The sequence below is a fragment of the Poecilia mexicana genome, unplaced genomic scaffold (genome assembly GCF_051168715.1).
Source record: "Poecilia mexicana isolate PSO_F unplaced genomic scaffold, ASM5116871v1 scaffold_17, whole genome shotgun sequence".
Lineage (NCBI taxonomy): Eukaryota > Metazoa > Chordata > Actinopteri > Cyprinodontiformes > Poeciliidae > Poecilia > Poecilia mexicana.
The window spans coordinates 29,030,931-29,047,469 of NW_028263386.1; the positions used below are offsets into that span (position 1 = coordinate 29,030,931).

General features: G+C 40.0%; 1 protein-coding gene across 1 annotated transcript; it reads left to right on the top strand.

Moving 5' to 3' along the window:
• The first annotated feature begins 66 nt into the window (after positions 1-66).
• Positions 67-16,515, top strand: dnai4 (dynein axonemal intermediate chain 4). Its single transcript, XM_088014599.1, has 17 exons — positions 67-125; positions 225-336; positions 692-849; positions 2,171-2,277; positions 3,767-3,938; positions 4,040-4,179; positions 6,306-6,461; positions 6,564-6,749; positions 7,687-7,835; positions 8,309-8,395; positions 8,709-8,863; positions 9,195-9,355; positions 10,655-10,779; positions 10,872-10,970; positions 14,610-14,833; positions 14,952-15,105; positions 16,048-16,515. Exons 1-17 carry the CDS (start codon positions 67-69, stop codon positions 16,111-16,113), a joined length of 2,310 nt encoding a protein of 769 aa, XP_087870725.1. The 3' UTR covers positions 16,114-16,515.
• The last annotated feature ends 24 nt before the right edge of the window (positions 16,516-16,539 follow it).

Sequence of the window (16,539 nt, forward strand, 5' to 3'; positions counted from 1 at the left end):
TTGCCCTCTTCACCGCAATGGCTTTGTGTTGCCCCGACAACAAGCCACAACAGAAGCCGTTCCATCATGTCTACTTCTGTAACAAAAGAAGGGAAAAAGATGAGATGTGCAGTGATGCTGAAGCCGTAAGTTGACACCTCAGGTCGTAAATATTGAGTTCGTCAATATATTGTTAAATAAAAGCATTGGTAGTTGTGCTAATTTACCGTTATGGTGTTTCTTAGCTCTAAACGCGGCAGCAACTTGCTCGCCTTGTCCAGCAGACGGAGTTTTACTTTCAGCGGTAACAAAATTCTGGACAGAATGGCGGGTCCTACTCCGAGACAAGCTGTTCGGGTAACTTACACTGTGAATTCGACAAATAATTACAAATTCTTGTTAACCACATGCATACCTGAGTAAAGACGCTGGGTGGCACACCATGTACAGACGTTATAGTTCTGACCATTTGCTGCTTCTTCTCCCTATTTACTATTAAATTAAGTGCTTAACAAAACCTAAAAAAAATCAAAGGGGCTTTGTAGCCCAATATTTACTAAATTATGTTATATTAACTCAGTTAAATGTGTTTACAATATTTACTGAATAAGGAAATATTATGCATTTAAAGAAATGTGTTTAGTATTTTTGCTGCTTTTAAATGTTCAGAGGCGTTTAATGCAACAGATATAGCTGACTGTTCTGTGTTCAGGTGTTTGATGAGGAAAACAATGATGTGACCCCTCAGCCATTTTACCGGGCAGATCTCGGAGCAGAGCCAGGCAGCAGGTTCTTGGTGGATGAACTCTCTGCTGGATCAACATCAGACCAGACAATGTTCACTGGGAGCTTCACTATGCCTTTTTCAAGGTAAGAGAGCTCAGTGCTGTGCAGCAGGAGGTGGGGAGTTGACCTGTTCAGGAGAGGTTCAAACTATACTATACAGCAGCACTTCTGTTTACAGAGTATTATCATCATTTGTACAGACATTTTTTCAGTTGTATTCCACCTTGTTGCTCATAATAGTTCTATAATAGTATAATAATAGTTCTCTTCAGTTCCATGTCCAAAGTTGACAATGATGTAATGGCGTGAAGGAAAAATTGTGAGCACATGCCAGCCAAGTTCCAGATGAAAGTGGCCAAAAAGTAAAGATGCAACACATGTAGCATCAAACCCAGACATCAGTGTTTTAGTACCGTGCTCCCCCAGAATGCAAGTAGTGATAGCAAAACCTTCAGCTGAACGAAGAGCTCCAAAATTTAAGATTTATATGGTTATCTATTCATTCATAAGGAGGAAGTCAGAAAATCAGTTCCTTAAAGACTTATCAGACCAGCACCCTACCTGGTGATTTAAAAGCACTCCATGGTGAAACTAGACACTAAAATTCTGACTGCCTTTCTGTAGACGCTGTTATTTCAGCTACGGTTCGTTGTAGCAGAAATTTCCCCAAGTGGAAGCAGCTGAAAGTCTCAGTTCTTTTTGACAAATTCAGTCTGTATTTGTCTTTTGTGATGGGGGAACTTTTCACCAGAGCTGCTGGTCATCTTCTATGCAGCCATTATGCAGTTTGGCATGTGTTTATCTGTCATATTGTGGTTTGACTCAGCCTCAAAATAGGATGGGTTTAAACTGCAATGAACAATTAGGTCTGCAGAGAACATTGTCAGGGCTGACCTTCTCCACATCCAGGACTTGAACAGGATTGCGAATAATTCCACTTGAGCTGTGGTGTGTGTTCTCCATAGAGAACACACATTGTTGACAAAAAATGTGTAGATCTTTCCCTCCAGGTCTGCACTATAAAGTGCTATTTTCAAAAACTGACATTGTTAAATCATCAAACAGCAGCGGTGGGCACGGCTAGCTAAAACGTTAACTGCATTGACCCTGAAGCACTAATCATAAACATTAGTTCTACTAATACTAAAGCACTTTAACAACCTATGAGTTAGCGGCAGGTAATGCTAAGGCACCAAATTCAACCATGTTGATACCACCATGTGTCATTAGAAAAATGTGAGAAAGCTCTCAAAACCATACACATACATTATTGAGGGTAGGGGTCTTCAAAATAAAACAAAATTCAACAACCTTCCTGTCAATCAGTGTTAGTGTGTTAGTGAGGAAGATGCTTTTTGTTCATGATGACTATGTAGTAAACATCTCCTCTGACACTGTTTTTCAGGTCAGTTTTGGGTAGCAGCAGGATATCCAGCCAGTCAACCATAGAGTCTGTGAACGAGGAAATGGAAGAAACATTTTGTAGACGCGACTTTCCCTTCAACTTACCAGGTTCATCACCACAATATATACAGTAACTTGCAAAAGCGTTCATATCCCTTGAACTCTTCCGTAAGTTACAACCATAAACATAAATATATTTCTTTGGAATTTAATGTGACAGACCAACACAAAGTGGTAAACAACTGTGAATTAGAAAAAACATTATAGATGATTCAAACGTTTTTTTTTACGTATGAAAAACTGAAAAGTGTGGTGTGTAGAAGCATTCAGCTCTCTGTAGCGTATTGACGTAGTTTTGCCCATTCTTCTTTGCAAAACAGCTCAAGTTAAGTCAGATTAGATGGAGAGCATTTGTGAACAGTAGTTTTCAGATCTCAATTGGGTTAAGACTGGACTTTGACTGGGCCATTCTAACACATGAATATGTTTTGCTTGAAACATTGTAGCCTGTCTTTATGTTTAGGGTGGTTGTCCTGCTGGAAGCTGAAGCTCCACCCCGGTCTCATGTCTGTTGCAGACTCCATTGTCCTGTATTTGACTCCATCCATCTTCATATCAACTCTGACCATCTTCCCTGAAGCAAGCATGGTGCTGCCACCACCATGTTTGACAGTGAGGATGGTGTGTTCAGAGTGATAGGCAGTGTTAGTTCTCCTCCACACACAGCGTTTTGCACTTTGGCCAAAAAGTTGAATTTTCTTCTGGTCTGAACAAAGCTTATTCTTCCACATGTTTGTTGTGTCCAGCATGGCTCCTGGACCATGCTGGACACAACATGATCCAGGACTTCTTGTGGTTTTCTTCTTGCCGCTCTTCCAGAAAGATCACATTTGTGCAGTGATGACGAATACTTGTCCTGTGGACAGATTCCTCCTCTGAGCTGTGGATCTCTGCCTTTGGTCCAGAGTCACCATGGGCCTCTTGGCTGCATCTCTGATCAGAGCTTGTTCTTGTTCAGCTGGAAGTTTAGGTGGACGGCCTTGTCTTGTTACAGTTGTTTCACACTCTTTCTATTTCCAGATGATGGACTGAACAGAGCTCTGGGAGACGTTCAAAGCTTGGGAAATCTTTTTATACATTTTTTATTTGTAAAAAATGTTTTGAGTCAAGTATAATCTTTTTTTCTGTTTCACAATTCTATACCACTTTGTTTTGGTCTTTCACATGAAACTCAAAAGAAATATATTTAAATTATTATGGAAAAATTCAAGGGGTATGAATACTTTTTCAACCCACTGTATGTAGAGATGTTCACACCGACTGTAACTTTTCGACCAGTTTACTTGCACTGGTTTTTGTAAAGCTTCGATGCTGTCTCTATGTTTTGAGAGTGTAGATCATTACCATAAGCCTCAGGTTTCCGAAAGACATCTCCAAACATGGAGATCTCCATGTTCTCCAAATGCAGTGCGTTTCTTGACTGGCAAAAGCTGAGAGCTCAAAGAATGAATCAGATATTTTGTTCTACTCCATTCATTATGTGCGTTTCTGTTCTTTGCTGAAAAAGACTCCTTTTTAACAATGTTCTGTTTTGTAGAATCTTTGTTGCCAGATGAAAAGAGGAAAAAAGGCTCAGTTAAAGAACAAATGACACAAGCTCTGTTGAAAGGGATTAAGGACATTTTAATCACAGAGACAGACACTATTTCTCTGCTGGACATTCCCCCCACCTTAGTGTCAGTGAATGCTGATGATGCAGATGTCATAATGTAAGAGAAATTGTTTTTGATTTTTTTACCAATATTTAAATCTTTTTTTTATCTCTGATTGGAACAAGCTATTGTTAACTCAACCTTGTTTTGTATTGCAGAGAGAGAAATAAACAGTATTCTGAAGTTTGCAGAAACAGAGGAAACAATGAGAAGTATGTGGATCGAGCCATGCAGACACTGAATGGAGCGACTAAGAACAAACAGATACAGAACAACCTCATGCTCATGGTGGACACAGGTTTGATTCAAGACAATACATTCACTATAAAAAAGTATAGCACACTGCAAAATATACCAAGCTCAAAGTAATTAAAATGTTTTTTCCCATCATATAAGTGAAAAAAATCTGACAATGGCACTGGTATGTTTTTTAATCAATATTCAAGAATTATTGACTTAAAACCTATATATTGCTGAACAGGGTTTCCCCCAGTGTATTATCAGCCTGGCGGGCCACCAGGCTAAGTGTTGTTTATTTTAAATAGGGTTTTTTGTTGCCTGGTGTAAAAACATTTTGCTTGACAATGTCAAACATTGATAAGTTTTAATTGTTGTTATTAAACGTTATCAAACACGCTGTTTTGAAGCTAAACAAACCTTAGAAACATACATGAGAATCAACTCATTTAAAGATAAAACTCCATTTGACACAAATACAAACATTCTTGGGATCTTGTTCACGAATGAGGGAAGAAGGGAGCAGGAGACTGACAGGCAGACTGGCGCAGCGTCTGCAGTTAAGCGGGCGCTGTGCCGGTCCGTCGTGGTGAAGAGAAAGCTGAGTCAAAGAGCGAAGCTCTCGATTTACCGGTCAATCTTGTTCCTACCGTCAGCTATGGTCATGAGCTTTCGGTCATGACTGAAAGAACAAGATCACGGATACAAGGTTTCCTCCGTAGGGTGGCTGGGCTCTCCCTTGGAGATAGGGTGAGTAGCTCGGTCATCCGGGAGGGACTCAGAGTAGAGCTGCTGCTCCTCCACGTCGAGAGGAGCCAGTTGAGGCTCGGGCATCTGGTCAGGATGCCTCCTGGACGCCTCCCTGGTGAGGAGTTCCGGGCTCGTCCCACTGGGAGGAGGCCCCGGGGAAGACCCAGGACACACTGGAGGGACTATGTTTCTCGGTTGGCCTGGGAACGCCTTGGGGTTCCCCCGGAGGAGCTGGAAGAAATGGCTGGGGAGAGGGAAGTCTGGGCCTCCCTTCTTGGGCTGCTGCCCCTGTGACCCGACCCCGGATAAGTGGAAGAAAATGGATGGATGGATGGACAAACATTCTAGCATCAATGTTTGGCTGGACCGTTCAAGGTTGCTATCAAGCTAATTTCCTATTTGCAGCTCCACAAATCTTTTCTATAAACATTACCAAGACATATGCAAACATAAGACCATTTAGAGTTTAAAATATCAGTAAGAGCACTTGAAATCAATTCTGATATGGACAGGCAGCCAGTTCAGAAACTTTAAAATCAGTTTAATGTGAGTTTGCTTTCTGGTCCTCATCAGCGTTCTGGCACCTGAGATCTTCAGATGTAGCTTTTTGTTAGCACAGCAATCTGTCTTGCATGTTATAAAAGACTGAACTGAATCTTCTGCATTGGACTAGGACTGAACAGAGTTTTGACCTGGGCTGAATGATTCATTGACAGTGTTTGAAGTTGAACTGGGAGTTTGTTTGAATTTCTTTGACAAAAACTAAACGTTTAGTTTTGTTCATATTTAACTGAAGGAAAATATGTGCCATGAATTAATACCTAAAATATGATTAAAAATTGCACTAATAGATCTGATGTCATCAGGAGATAACATAGAGCTGTGTGTTATCAGCTTAGCTATGAAAGTGACTAAATGAATGCCATATCTGCCAATGACCCTATATAAAGATTAAAGAGAGAGAAACCTAATATTGAGCCTTGTGGGACACCATAGTTTCCATCATAACATTCTGATGAATAGTTTTTTTTTATAACAATCAATCAATCAAATTTTATTTGTATAGCACATTTCAGCAGCAAGGCATTTCAAGGTGCTTTACATAATTAAAAAACAAAATAAAAATAGCATGTGACATTGAATAAACAGTAAGAAAGAGAAATAGATTCTGAAAAAAAAACAAACAGATAAAAACATACTTTTGTTACAGAATTTAAGCACCTGTCGTCGCCGTTTAACACGGGTATTATCCAGGCCCCTTCGCCTAAGAGGACAAGGTCTCCAACCTTGCAGCACCAGGCTCCGTCCTCCTATCACGCAAAGTTTTGAGCTAGGACTTCACTAGGACTTATAGACATTCATCTTTAGTTTTTAATCACAAACATAATCCTTCATACAGTGGAAGTATTTTTAAAAGAATTTCATCCTTATCTATAGCCACGATTGTGTCTGCCTTCGACATGTATGCACCTCCAGAGCAGGAAGTGATGGTTTACAGCCCTGAAATGAAACAGACCAATGATGCAGAGACTGTTGTGGACTCCAGGAGAAGTCCAGAGAGGAGTCTGTCCCTGACCAGCTCAGCTAGTACAGGTAATCTGGTACAGGTAACAGAGTTAAAATCACGTAAAAGAGATGTCCGGCTTCAGTTTGGTTGTTTTAAAACAAGTGTAACTCAAACATATTCCTTTCCAGTTATTTCCACCTGCTCGCTGAAAGATGTAGAAACAGTTGGGAGCAGTTTAAACACACAGGCAGACTTTGAGCTCATCATGACGTCAGATAAATTCCATTACTCCTTACTTTTAATGGAGAGGACCGTACTGCGGAACAACTTCCAAAGCCAGCTGGCTGCTTACAGAAAGCTGCCTTTGCTGCAAGGTAAGTTCAACCTTTTTGTACAGTGGGTGGTCTCTCTCTCTTTCTCTCTCTCTCCTCTCTCCCTCTCTCTCTGGACTGAGATGTCTGATGTTGTTCCTGGGATCTGTTTGAGTCACTGCTCCAGTTTGGGGGTGACTGCCCCGAGGGCCCCGATGACCACAGGCACCACTGTGGTCTTCACCTTCCAGGTCTTCTCCAGTTCCTCTCTGAGGCCCTGGTATTTCTCCAGTTTCTCCTTTTTCCTGATGTTGTGGTCACTTGGTATTGCTACATCCACCACAACGGCTTTCCTCTGTTCTTTATCCACCACCACAATGTCCGGTTGGTTCTCCATTACCATCTTGTCTGTCTGGATCTGGAAGTCCCACAGGATCTTAGCTCGGTCATTCTCCACCACCTTTGGGGGTGTTCCCCACTTTCCAAAGCCACCGGGAGGAGTGTGTGTGTGTGTGTGTGTGTGTGTGTGTGTGTATATATGTATGTATATATATATATATATATATATATATATATATATATATATATATATATATATATATATATATATATACACACATATATACATATATATATACACATATACATATATATATATATATATATATATATATTTTGTTTTGCTATCTTTGTGGGGACTTTCCATTGACTTCCATTCATTTCTACTCATTTCTACAGCCTAAACCTTACCTTTACCCTTTTCCTAACCCTAACCATCACATACCTAACCCTAACCAAAACTCAATTCATACCTTAGCCCTAACTCTGACCCCTGACCCAAAAACAGGGTTTCCCCTCGTGGGGACCAGGCTCAGGTCCCCACGAGGAGCGATTGGTCCCCACAACGTAGCATATGTCAGGAAAATCGTCCCCACAAGGTATTACAAACAAACACACACACACACAAAAGTCAAGAAAGTGATTACCATGATTTTCTCAGACCCTGACAGACTGGTGAAACCTAAGGAAGAGGAACAGAGTGAAGCAGAGACTTCCTGCTCTCCAGCCCTACGATGTCTCTGGGTTTTCAGTTGTGAGCTCAGCAGAGGCTGTAGGGTCAGTAGCATGGCCTGGAACAAAAAAAACCCGGTAAGATACACACTACCCAGGAAAATTGTGAGGTCAGAAAAACTCTGCAACAGGACATACATTGAAATAATAATTTCCCACTAATCTTGACTTTATTAAGTAGGAATCTAGAATCCAGAATTTTTGGCCCTAAGTTTCACCAGAAACGCTTTTCTTCTTCTGTTGTCATGTTAACATGTTTCACACAAAATACCACTGATGAGGCATTGCCTTCTATCCTCATTTCCTTTGTGAATAATCATCAGTATCATAGAGCAGAATCATAAATTGCATTTCCACCAACCATTGATGTTATACTGGTCTTATGGCCACTAAGCTATTTTCTTCAGTTTCTGGATTACAGTTAGCTGGTTGTTAACTTCTAACCCTAACCTCACAACAAAATTTCTGATGTGTCTGTTATATAATTGCACAGTTATTGCCACTGATATTTTCACCTCATCATAACATTGACTGTGGTGTTTTTGTGCTAGGACCTCCTTGCTGTAGGTTATGGTGAGACTGACTACAGAAACCATGGACCAGGCCTGGTGTGCTGCTGGTCTATTAAAAACCCGACGGTATGACTGACTTCAGTTCATGTCTCCGCAGTAAACAGATGTTTGTGTAGTTTGAATGGGTGAATGACTGAATGTTTTGGGGTCCTCTGGACTTGATAAAGCACTGTACACGTACAGGTCATTTACCGCTTCACTGTCAACAAGTAGCTCTACATATCAGTGTATAGAATGTTCAGCAGCCTTTGGACTCGTGATTTCTACTACATTTGTTCTGTCTTGTCATTGTCACAGTTTCTAGTTGTCCTTCAAGATAGGCCATTGGTTGGTTAGGTATGTAGAAGCTTCAGCTGTTTTCCTTCTTCTCTTCCTGCAGTGGCCTGAGCGAATCATTAACTGTGACAGCGCTGTAACAACTGTGGATTTCTCATCCATCAGCCCTGGGCAGCTGGCTGTGGGAATGTGTGACGGCAGCATTGCTATCCACAATATGCAGAGTGCAGATAATAAGTCACCTTTCATCAGCAGCCGGTGAGGAATGAGCGTTGGTGGATGGTGCAGCTCTCTTATCATTATTTAATTAGAGATGCACCGAAATGAAAGTTTAGGCCAGTAGTGACAGTGGATATGGGTTTTCCTCATAACTCTTCCACACTGTAGAGAAATGATCACACTGTTGAGATTCTTTCTCTGCTTCAGTTAGACAACCCACAGTCACTATGACACGCCCTCTCTTAATACACACAGCAACAAGATGGAAATAAACTTTGATAATTAACACCAATGCCAATGTAAATGGCAACATATGGTACATCCCTGAGTTACTTTCCTGTGTTGCTGTTCTGTTTCTTCTGGTATGCAGTGAATGCGCCAAAAGACACCTTGGGCCAGTGTGGCAGCTCAGGTGGAACCAACAAGAACTGAGCTTCACTGGAGAGGAGAAGGTTGAATCTCTGTACTCTGTGGGAGCAGACGGCAGAATCTGCAAGTGGTTTGTCATCAATGGTGGCCTTGACTGTACAGGTACAGTTCTCCACTGTAAAATCTGCCTTTTCAATTTCCAGCTCACAGTGCTCTTTGAGGCAAAGAGAAACAAAATGAAACAATAAGTTATGTAAAGCCTTTATGGATTTTCCTAACATTTTCATGTGAAAAACAAGATGCATATCCATATGTTCCAAATACAAGATGTTTAGATATATGAAGAATTAATATAGATATTTAAAGGGACAGTGTTTAATAAACTTTTTTGAACTTTACATCATGTTATCAAAAACATATGTGGAGTGTTGCCTTGATTCTTTCATGTATGTTTTGAGAATTTTTTTAATCTCCCATGGCAACCATTCAGCTGTGCAGAACTCCTGGGTGGACCTAGTGCCACCTTCAAGATGCAGCCCTTCTAAGCTCCCCAGTTACTCAACTCCTTCAGACTAGCCAGTAACAATTAGCAAACAGTTGGTGGAACTGTGCATCTGCTGAGCTCGTTGTGAGCTGCTTCTCAATACAGCAGCTGTAAAAATGTTGTTGAAGGATTAATAGAGGAGTGATATTGTGATGACTTCCTGAAGGTGGAGTTTCAGAAAGAGCAGGAGTTTTTAAAGAGACAGAAGCCCAATTTCAAGGTGCTAAGTATCAAAGTTCAATTTCTTTTAAGTCATATTTGATATACAAGGTGGGCCATAAGTTTCCATACATAGGAGAATGTAAAATGTATATATCTTTTATATTTCAGGTACCCAAGAAGATGTGTTTGACAAAAGAGTAAAGAATTGAAATTATACTGATGGATGGATCGGGAAGCAGTCGCAGGTTGCACAAAACTTTAACAGAAAACATGGAACCAGCATCACACACGACACTGTGGCAAAACTTATTTGCAAGTTTCAGAAAATGTTGCAGATCAACCATGAAGTAGTCCAAGATGTGCAGCGATTACACAGAGTCCCACAAAAATAAAAATGGTTGTCCACTATAAAATGTTTATTTTTTCTATGTATGAAAACTTTTGGCCCACCCTGTATATACCATTTTTATAACAACTAGAGGTAATAGTTACTTGAGTGTGCTAGACATTTCCTCTATGTGTCTGGACAACACATAATACTATTACTTTAAGACTGAAAAGACTTTAAAATGTTTCTGTGAGCAAATTTATTCCCACTTAAAAGAGCTAAACTCACTACATTAGTTGTGAAACAACCTGGATATTAAGAGTAGAGCGTTGTTTTGTTAAAATGCATTAAAGTCACTTTTTTTCTTCAGTTAAGAATATGCTCTTAATAAGATTAACAACTGAATATTTAATTGGTTATTGTATAGACCTGATGAAGCTCAAGAAGATGAATAACACCCTGAGAAAGACTGAACAGAACAAGCCAGAGAAGACAGCAGAGTGTGTGCTGTCTGTTCTCACCCCTGGTCTGTGCTTTGACTTTCATCCAAGTGTAAGTTGCTCTAGAATATCTGTAAGTTACTGGCTGCTCATATGCCAGCTGGCTCATAGCATGTTTCTGTTTGTGGCACCATGCTCCTCCAGGACTCCAACATCTATTTGACTGGTACCTGGGAAGGTAACATCCACAAGTGTTCCTGCTCCAACGGTCACCAGTTTCTGGAAACTTACAGGAAACATTTTGTAAGTTTGACACAGTAAAAGTCACCTCCTCTTTCTGAGACTATTTCTTCCACTGCAGTGAAATCCACCAAAACTAAGTCAAACTTTCTTACATAATGTTACTGTTAACGGTGGGATGCAATTAGGAAATTTCTCAAATCATTTTAATTCAATTCAAGTTTTTTTCATCAAGGGCAGTGCAGTAAACAATGTTACATGATAAAAACAAGCAACTATTGTTTTGTACAAAGGTTTTCTAGCCACAGACTAATTTGTAAACCCTGTCAGGCCTGTCACAATAAGCAATAAATCAATTATTGTCATGATAAATTAAAACAAGCTCAATAATTTCCATTTGAATTAGTTATTGTTTTTTCTTTTCTCTCTTTCTACCAAAAACTGGATGATGAAAGTCTTCAGTCTTTTGCTTTAGTCACAACTAGCCCCTTTTTGAAGGACAATTTTGTTTGCAGAAATGTCGTAATTCATTAAATTTGGTGTTTCTGTAGTTTTGCTTATTTCAGAAATGTAAAATGTCTTTCAGTTCCAGTGTTAAAAGTTCATTAATATTTAAAGTTTATTGATCTTTGAGAATGTGCTCCCGCATTATTATACCATTACCATAATATTACTTGAAAATTGTCTCAAACAACAATATTATCAGTAATTGCAATAATTTCTGGGACAATTTATCATTGAGCAAAATTTGTTACCATAACAGGTCTAGCTGATTAACAGCTGTCAATCATTTTTTAAAGAATCAACTACAAACATTTGGCCCAAAAAGTGTTTTAATTTTGAATAAAATTTGGTTACTTACTGAATCAATAAATAAAGTAATTTGTAGCATGTAGAAGAGCAAGTTCTACATGACCTTGGTGGAAACTGGAGTGTTGTGGATTCCAGAATTCTGCTTCACTTGGTGGCAGCGTGTTGGACAGTTTTCTTTTTGAAAATGGTATTTTTAAATTGACTAGAGTATTTTTTGTTTGTCTGGTATAAAGTAAAAACTGAAAACGTTTTGAATGAAAAACATGTTAGCATAGCAACACAACAGCTGTTATTTGCTCTCATCAGGGAGTCTCAGTACATACCAGATGTTCTCTGGCTTTAGATTTTAAATTTTAAAGTCTCTGCACTAACAATATTCTGCACAGAATGTGCCACATTTAATTTGGATTTTTTAAGATGATTTCTAATGTTACTGTGTTTTTTTTTTCTTTTTCTTTTTTTATACATCACAATAGGATCTGTGCACTTTTGAGAACAACAGTAAGTTTCACAAACCCCAGTCCTGGTGGCTTGTTCACTGTAGCAAAATGATAATTCTCTAGGAACCTGCAGCTGTTGTTGGCCATTGGAACGGAACAGTAGCACCATAATAATCTACATAGAACTGAATCAGTGTTGTGTTCAAGACCACCTAACCCGAGACCAAGACAAGACCAAGACCAGAGTGTATCGAGACCGAGACAAGACCAAGACTTTTGGGGTCCGAGACCGAGTCAAGACCAAGACCAGCGGCCCGCGCTACATGACACAATAAAATGTAAAATATGATCGAAATTGCTTCTCAAAATAATCTGAGAGATCCATATTACCATAAAACACCTAGATATTAAATACTTAATACATTTTACCAATATTAAATATTCCATTTATGTGCTAAAAAGTGTGATGGTCTCGTGCCATCCCTAAAAACATAACGCCCTGGGCATTTGCCCATATTGCTCATATAAGAAACCACCACTGTCTGCACCATTAAACATAGCAATTGAGGCAATGCCCTGACTGTAAATAACGCTCAACCATGAACACTGACCAAGGAGCAACAAGTAAGAAGTAACCAAACAGAAGGCGCTCATCGTGACTGTTTTCACTCTCTATCCCAGTACATGAAGCCAGGTAGTCTGACACCATGGGAGACATTACAGCTGCCACTTTGAACAAAAACAATCAAAGAGCAATGTGCATGCTCTGCGTGCTCTTTCGTTCTTGTGTTTTAGTTATTTGTTAATTTAAATATTAACGTACATAATAAAATAAAATAATGATGCAGTGTACACGGAGCATTACAAGAACAAAGAACGAGTGTTCTGTCAGGTCAGCATACGTTGTCAGATAGTCGTACGCTTAGCTCAGATATACGCTGTCATTACCATATGATTTTATTTAATCAGCAACATAGAATCATGACGTAGATCATCATACACTTGGTTATTAACAGTTGTATGGCATCCAGCTGCAGCCAGACCTGCTTTAAACACACTTTGAAACCACGACAACGTATGTATATCTATCTAGTTATCATATTAGAAACAATTTAATGACTTATTTTCGTCATAACTTGTTGCGTATACTGACAACTACACTGACGGTCGGACTTAATGCGCATGCGCTGGCATGGTACTAACTGCATGTATGCTATTCTGACAGCGTATGGCTATCTGATAGAACACTGGCTATTTCTGTCAGACACGTCATTACCATAAGATTTCATTTAATCAACAACATAGAATCATGACGTAGATCATCATACACTTTGTTATTAACAGTTGTATGGCATCCTGACTTAGCGGTTAAGTGAGTTTTACACGGGCGTGTGTTGTAGCTGACTCCAGCAGCAGCCAGACCTGCTTTAAATACACTTTGAAACCATGACAACACATGTATATCTATATAGTTATCATTGAAAACAATTTAATGACTTATGTTCATCATAACTTGCTGCGTATGGTGAACTGACAACTCCTCTGACGGTCGGATTTCTTAATGCTTAATGCATGTATGCTATCCTGACAGCGTATGGCTATCTGATAGAACAACGGCTCTCAGTGAGTGACACTCCAGTCCTATCTAATAAGTAAAGAGCCGTAGAGAAGAATCGACTGTTTCTGAATGTCACATCACTATATTGCAGACTTTTGGACATAGCGTTGTCCTATATATGCGACAAGTCAGTCAACATCTCCGCACAATAATTCAGCGCAGTGAGTGACTTTTTTTCATCACAATGCTTATGTGTGTCTATACAGCTAGCTTTGATAACATCACGTTAACGGAGCTTACCTTCTTTGAGCTACTTTTCTAAGTGACGAAAAAAGTTAGACATTGTCCCCATCGTCTGTGAAAGCGAAGCGCTGCTGAGTTAGCTGTGGCCATCGGATTTCTTACTATTTATGCAGCGCTATTATATTACTGACGATTAGACAAACATTTTCTGCCGCTGAGAGGAAACCACTGCGCATGTCCTGGAGCGCCGCGCGCGAGTGAAAGGTGGGGAGGGGAGGGGGAGTAACAGAAACACGTGGTTGCTTGGATTTTAATCGGTGGGTTTTGCATCCACTGAAAACAAAGATGTTAACAAATAAAGTGGACAGAATGCTGTACGTTTAGTGATATTTTCACAGTTGCGGTATTGACTGGTCTTGAAATAAAATGCCGAGTCCTCAGCGCCCGAGACCGAGACAAGACCGAGACCAAATGCGGTCGAGTCCGAGACGAGACCGAGACCATCAAAAAATGGTCTTAAGACCAAGACCAACTTCGAGTACCACAACACTGGAACTGATTATGAACCACGATAATGTGAAACAATAATCCTTAGAATAAATAACATAATTTGAGTGGCTTATTTATGTTTGTGGTGTTTCCTGACAGTGTCCTGTGAACTGCATCACATGGTGTCCTCTCCATCCTGATGTGTTCCTAAGCTGCTCCTCTGACTCCACCATCCAACTCTGGAAGCAGGACTGCATTAACCCTTTGTTAAGCTTCACCTCCAACCAGCCGGTGGGTGAAGTCAGGTGGTCTCCAAAGTATGCTACAGTATTCAGTGCTGTTAACGAAGGCCAGCTTGAGATCTGGGACCTGAATTCCAGCTTGTAAGTCTGAGGAATTTGCTTGTTTCATTTCACTCTGCCAGTAAGCACATCAGCACGCAGAAAACAACTGGAAACAAGGGGAGAAAGTGAACCAGATTCTATAACTTCCATCTTCCAGTTTGGACCCAGTCATCGTGCAGCCTGCTGCTCCTGGACTGAAGATGACGTCCCTTCTGTTTGCATCCCTCACAGACTGTGTTGTGGTAGGAGACAGTGATGGCCAGGTGACGGTGTACCAGCTGCAGAACCTCCATGTTGGAGAGAGCAGCCAGGTAAATCACACAAACATGTCAGGCATACAAGGGACATAATGTATCTTTTGAAGTACCAAAATCCAGACATGGAAGATCATCATTTAATTAATAATTTATTTAGCTCCATTTGGTCATTTATGACCAAATATTGAGCAATTAAAGTCAGAGCAAGAGGAATGTTTATGACATTTTATTGCTGGCAAAGATGTCATGGCCCTAATTCACATGCAATTTCTGGTCAGCTTTATCAGCTGGTGCACTACGTTTGTCACAGCTATTTCTTAGAAATTTGGTAAAATCAGAACCAATTAATTTAAGCTTCAGTAGAGTCCTTTCCTCCAGCAAACAATTGTTTCTCAATAGCCGAGGGTCCGGACCCTCTGGACAAAGCAAAGAGTGGAACAAGGGGCTGGTTTTACCAGAGGGTCCTTCATAGTAAGTAAACCATGTGTGTTCAATGTACAACCCTTTTTTATTCCACCAAAAAGGGTTTTTCCCTGAAACACAAGTATTCTGCATCAGAAAATGTTTTAACGGTGCATTTTCCGATGCATGATGTTTTCTGAAAATGAGCAGCAACTATAAATGAGACGTAGAAGAATATAGCAGAGAAACAGATTACCAAGACAGATTTAGTTTTAGTTTCAGATAGTGAAGTACAATGTGGTATAAAATTCATATTGCGATATGTATTCTGATGGGTAACAGCAATGATATTTATCATGATATGTTTTTGGTATAAAAGTGGAATCAATTATACAGTCATCAATTAGCTAACATTATCTGCATCCAACAACATTACTCAACTTGCATCATAGTATTCTGTGAGAAATACTTATTAAAATCTTCTGTGAACACAAAGTGAAATCACAGCAGTTCATTTGAAATCATCTAAATGGTTTTATTGTGTCATTGACACTTTAACACACTCAGAATGTGATTTGGAACCTGATGTTTCAGGGAGACGTTATTCAAGACCTCCTCCGCTCTGCATCTCCCAAAGAACTTCAGGAGACTTTGATGTAGTGGACCCAGAGCACCATGATGCATCTCTAGTTTAAATGTATCTACAACTTTGCAGCTACAAGTTAAATCCATCCATCCTTCATCAATAGCTTATCCCTGCTCCAGCAGCCATTGGGTTGGAGATGAGGTCCGTCTGGTTGCCAGTCCATCACAGAAGTGATTTAGAGAGATTGATTAACAGCCTCATTTTTGTCGAGGAAACTGGAGTACCTGGAGAGAACCAAGGTATGAATGGAGAGAACCAGCAAACTCCATCCAGACTCCAGGTCAAGATTTGAACCCAAGACTTTCTTGCTGCAAGGCAACAATACAACCAAACTGCTCCAGAACATAAACCACAGTAGCAATTTCACTGAAACAAGCTGCTTCTGGTGAATGCGAGTCACTCAGGCTGCAGCAGCATCTTAACTGGTCAAATTCAGATGT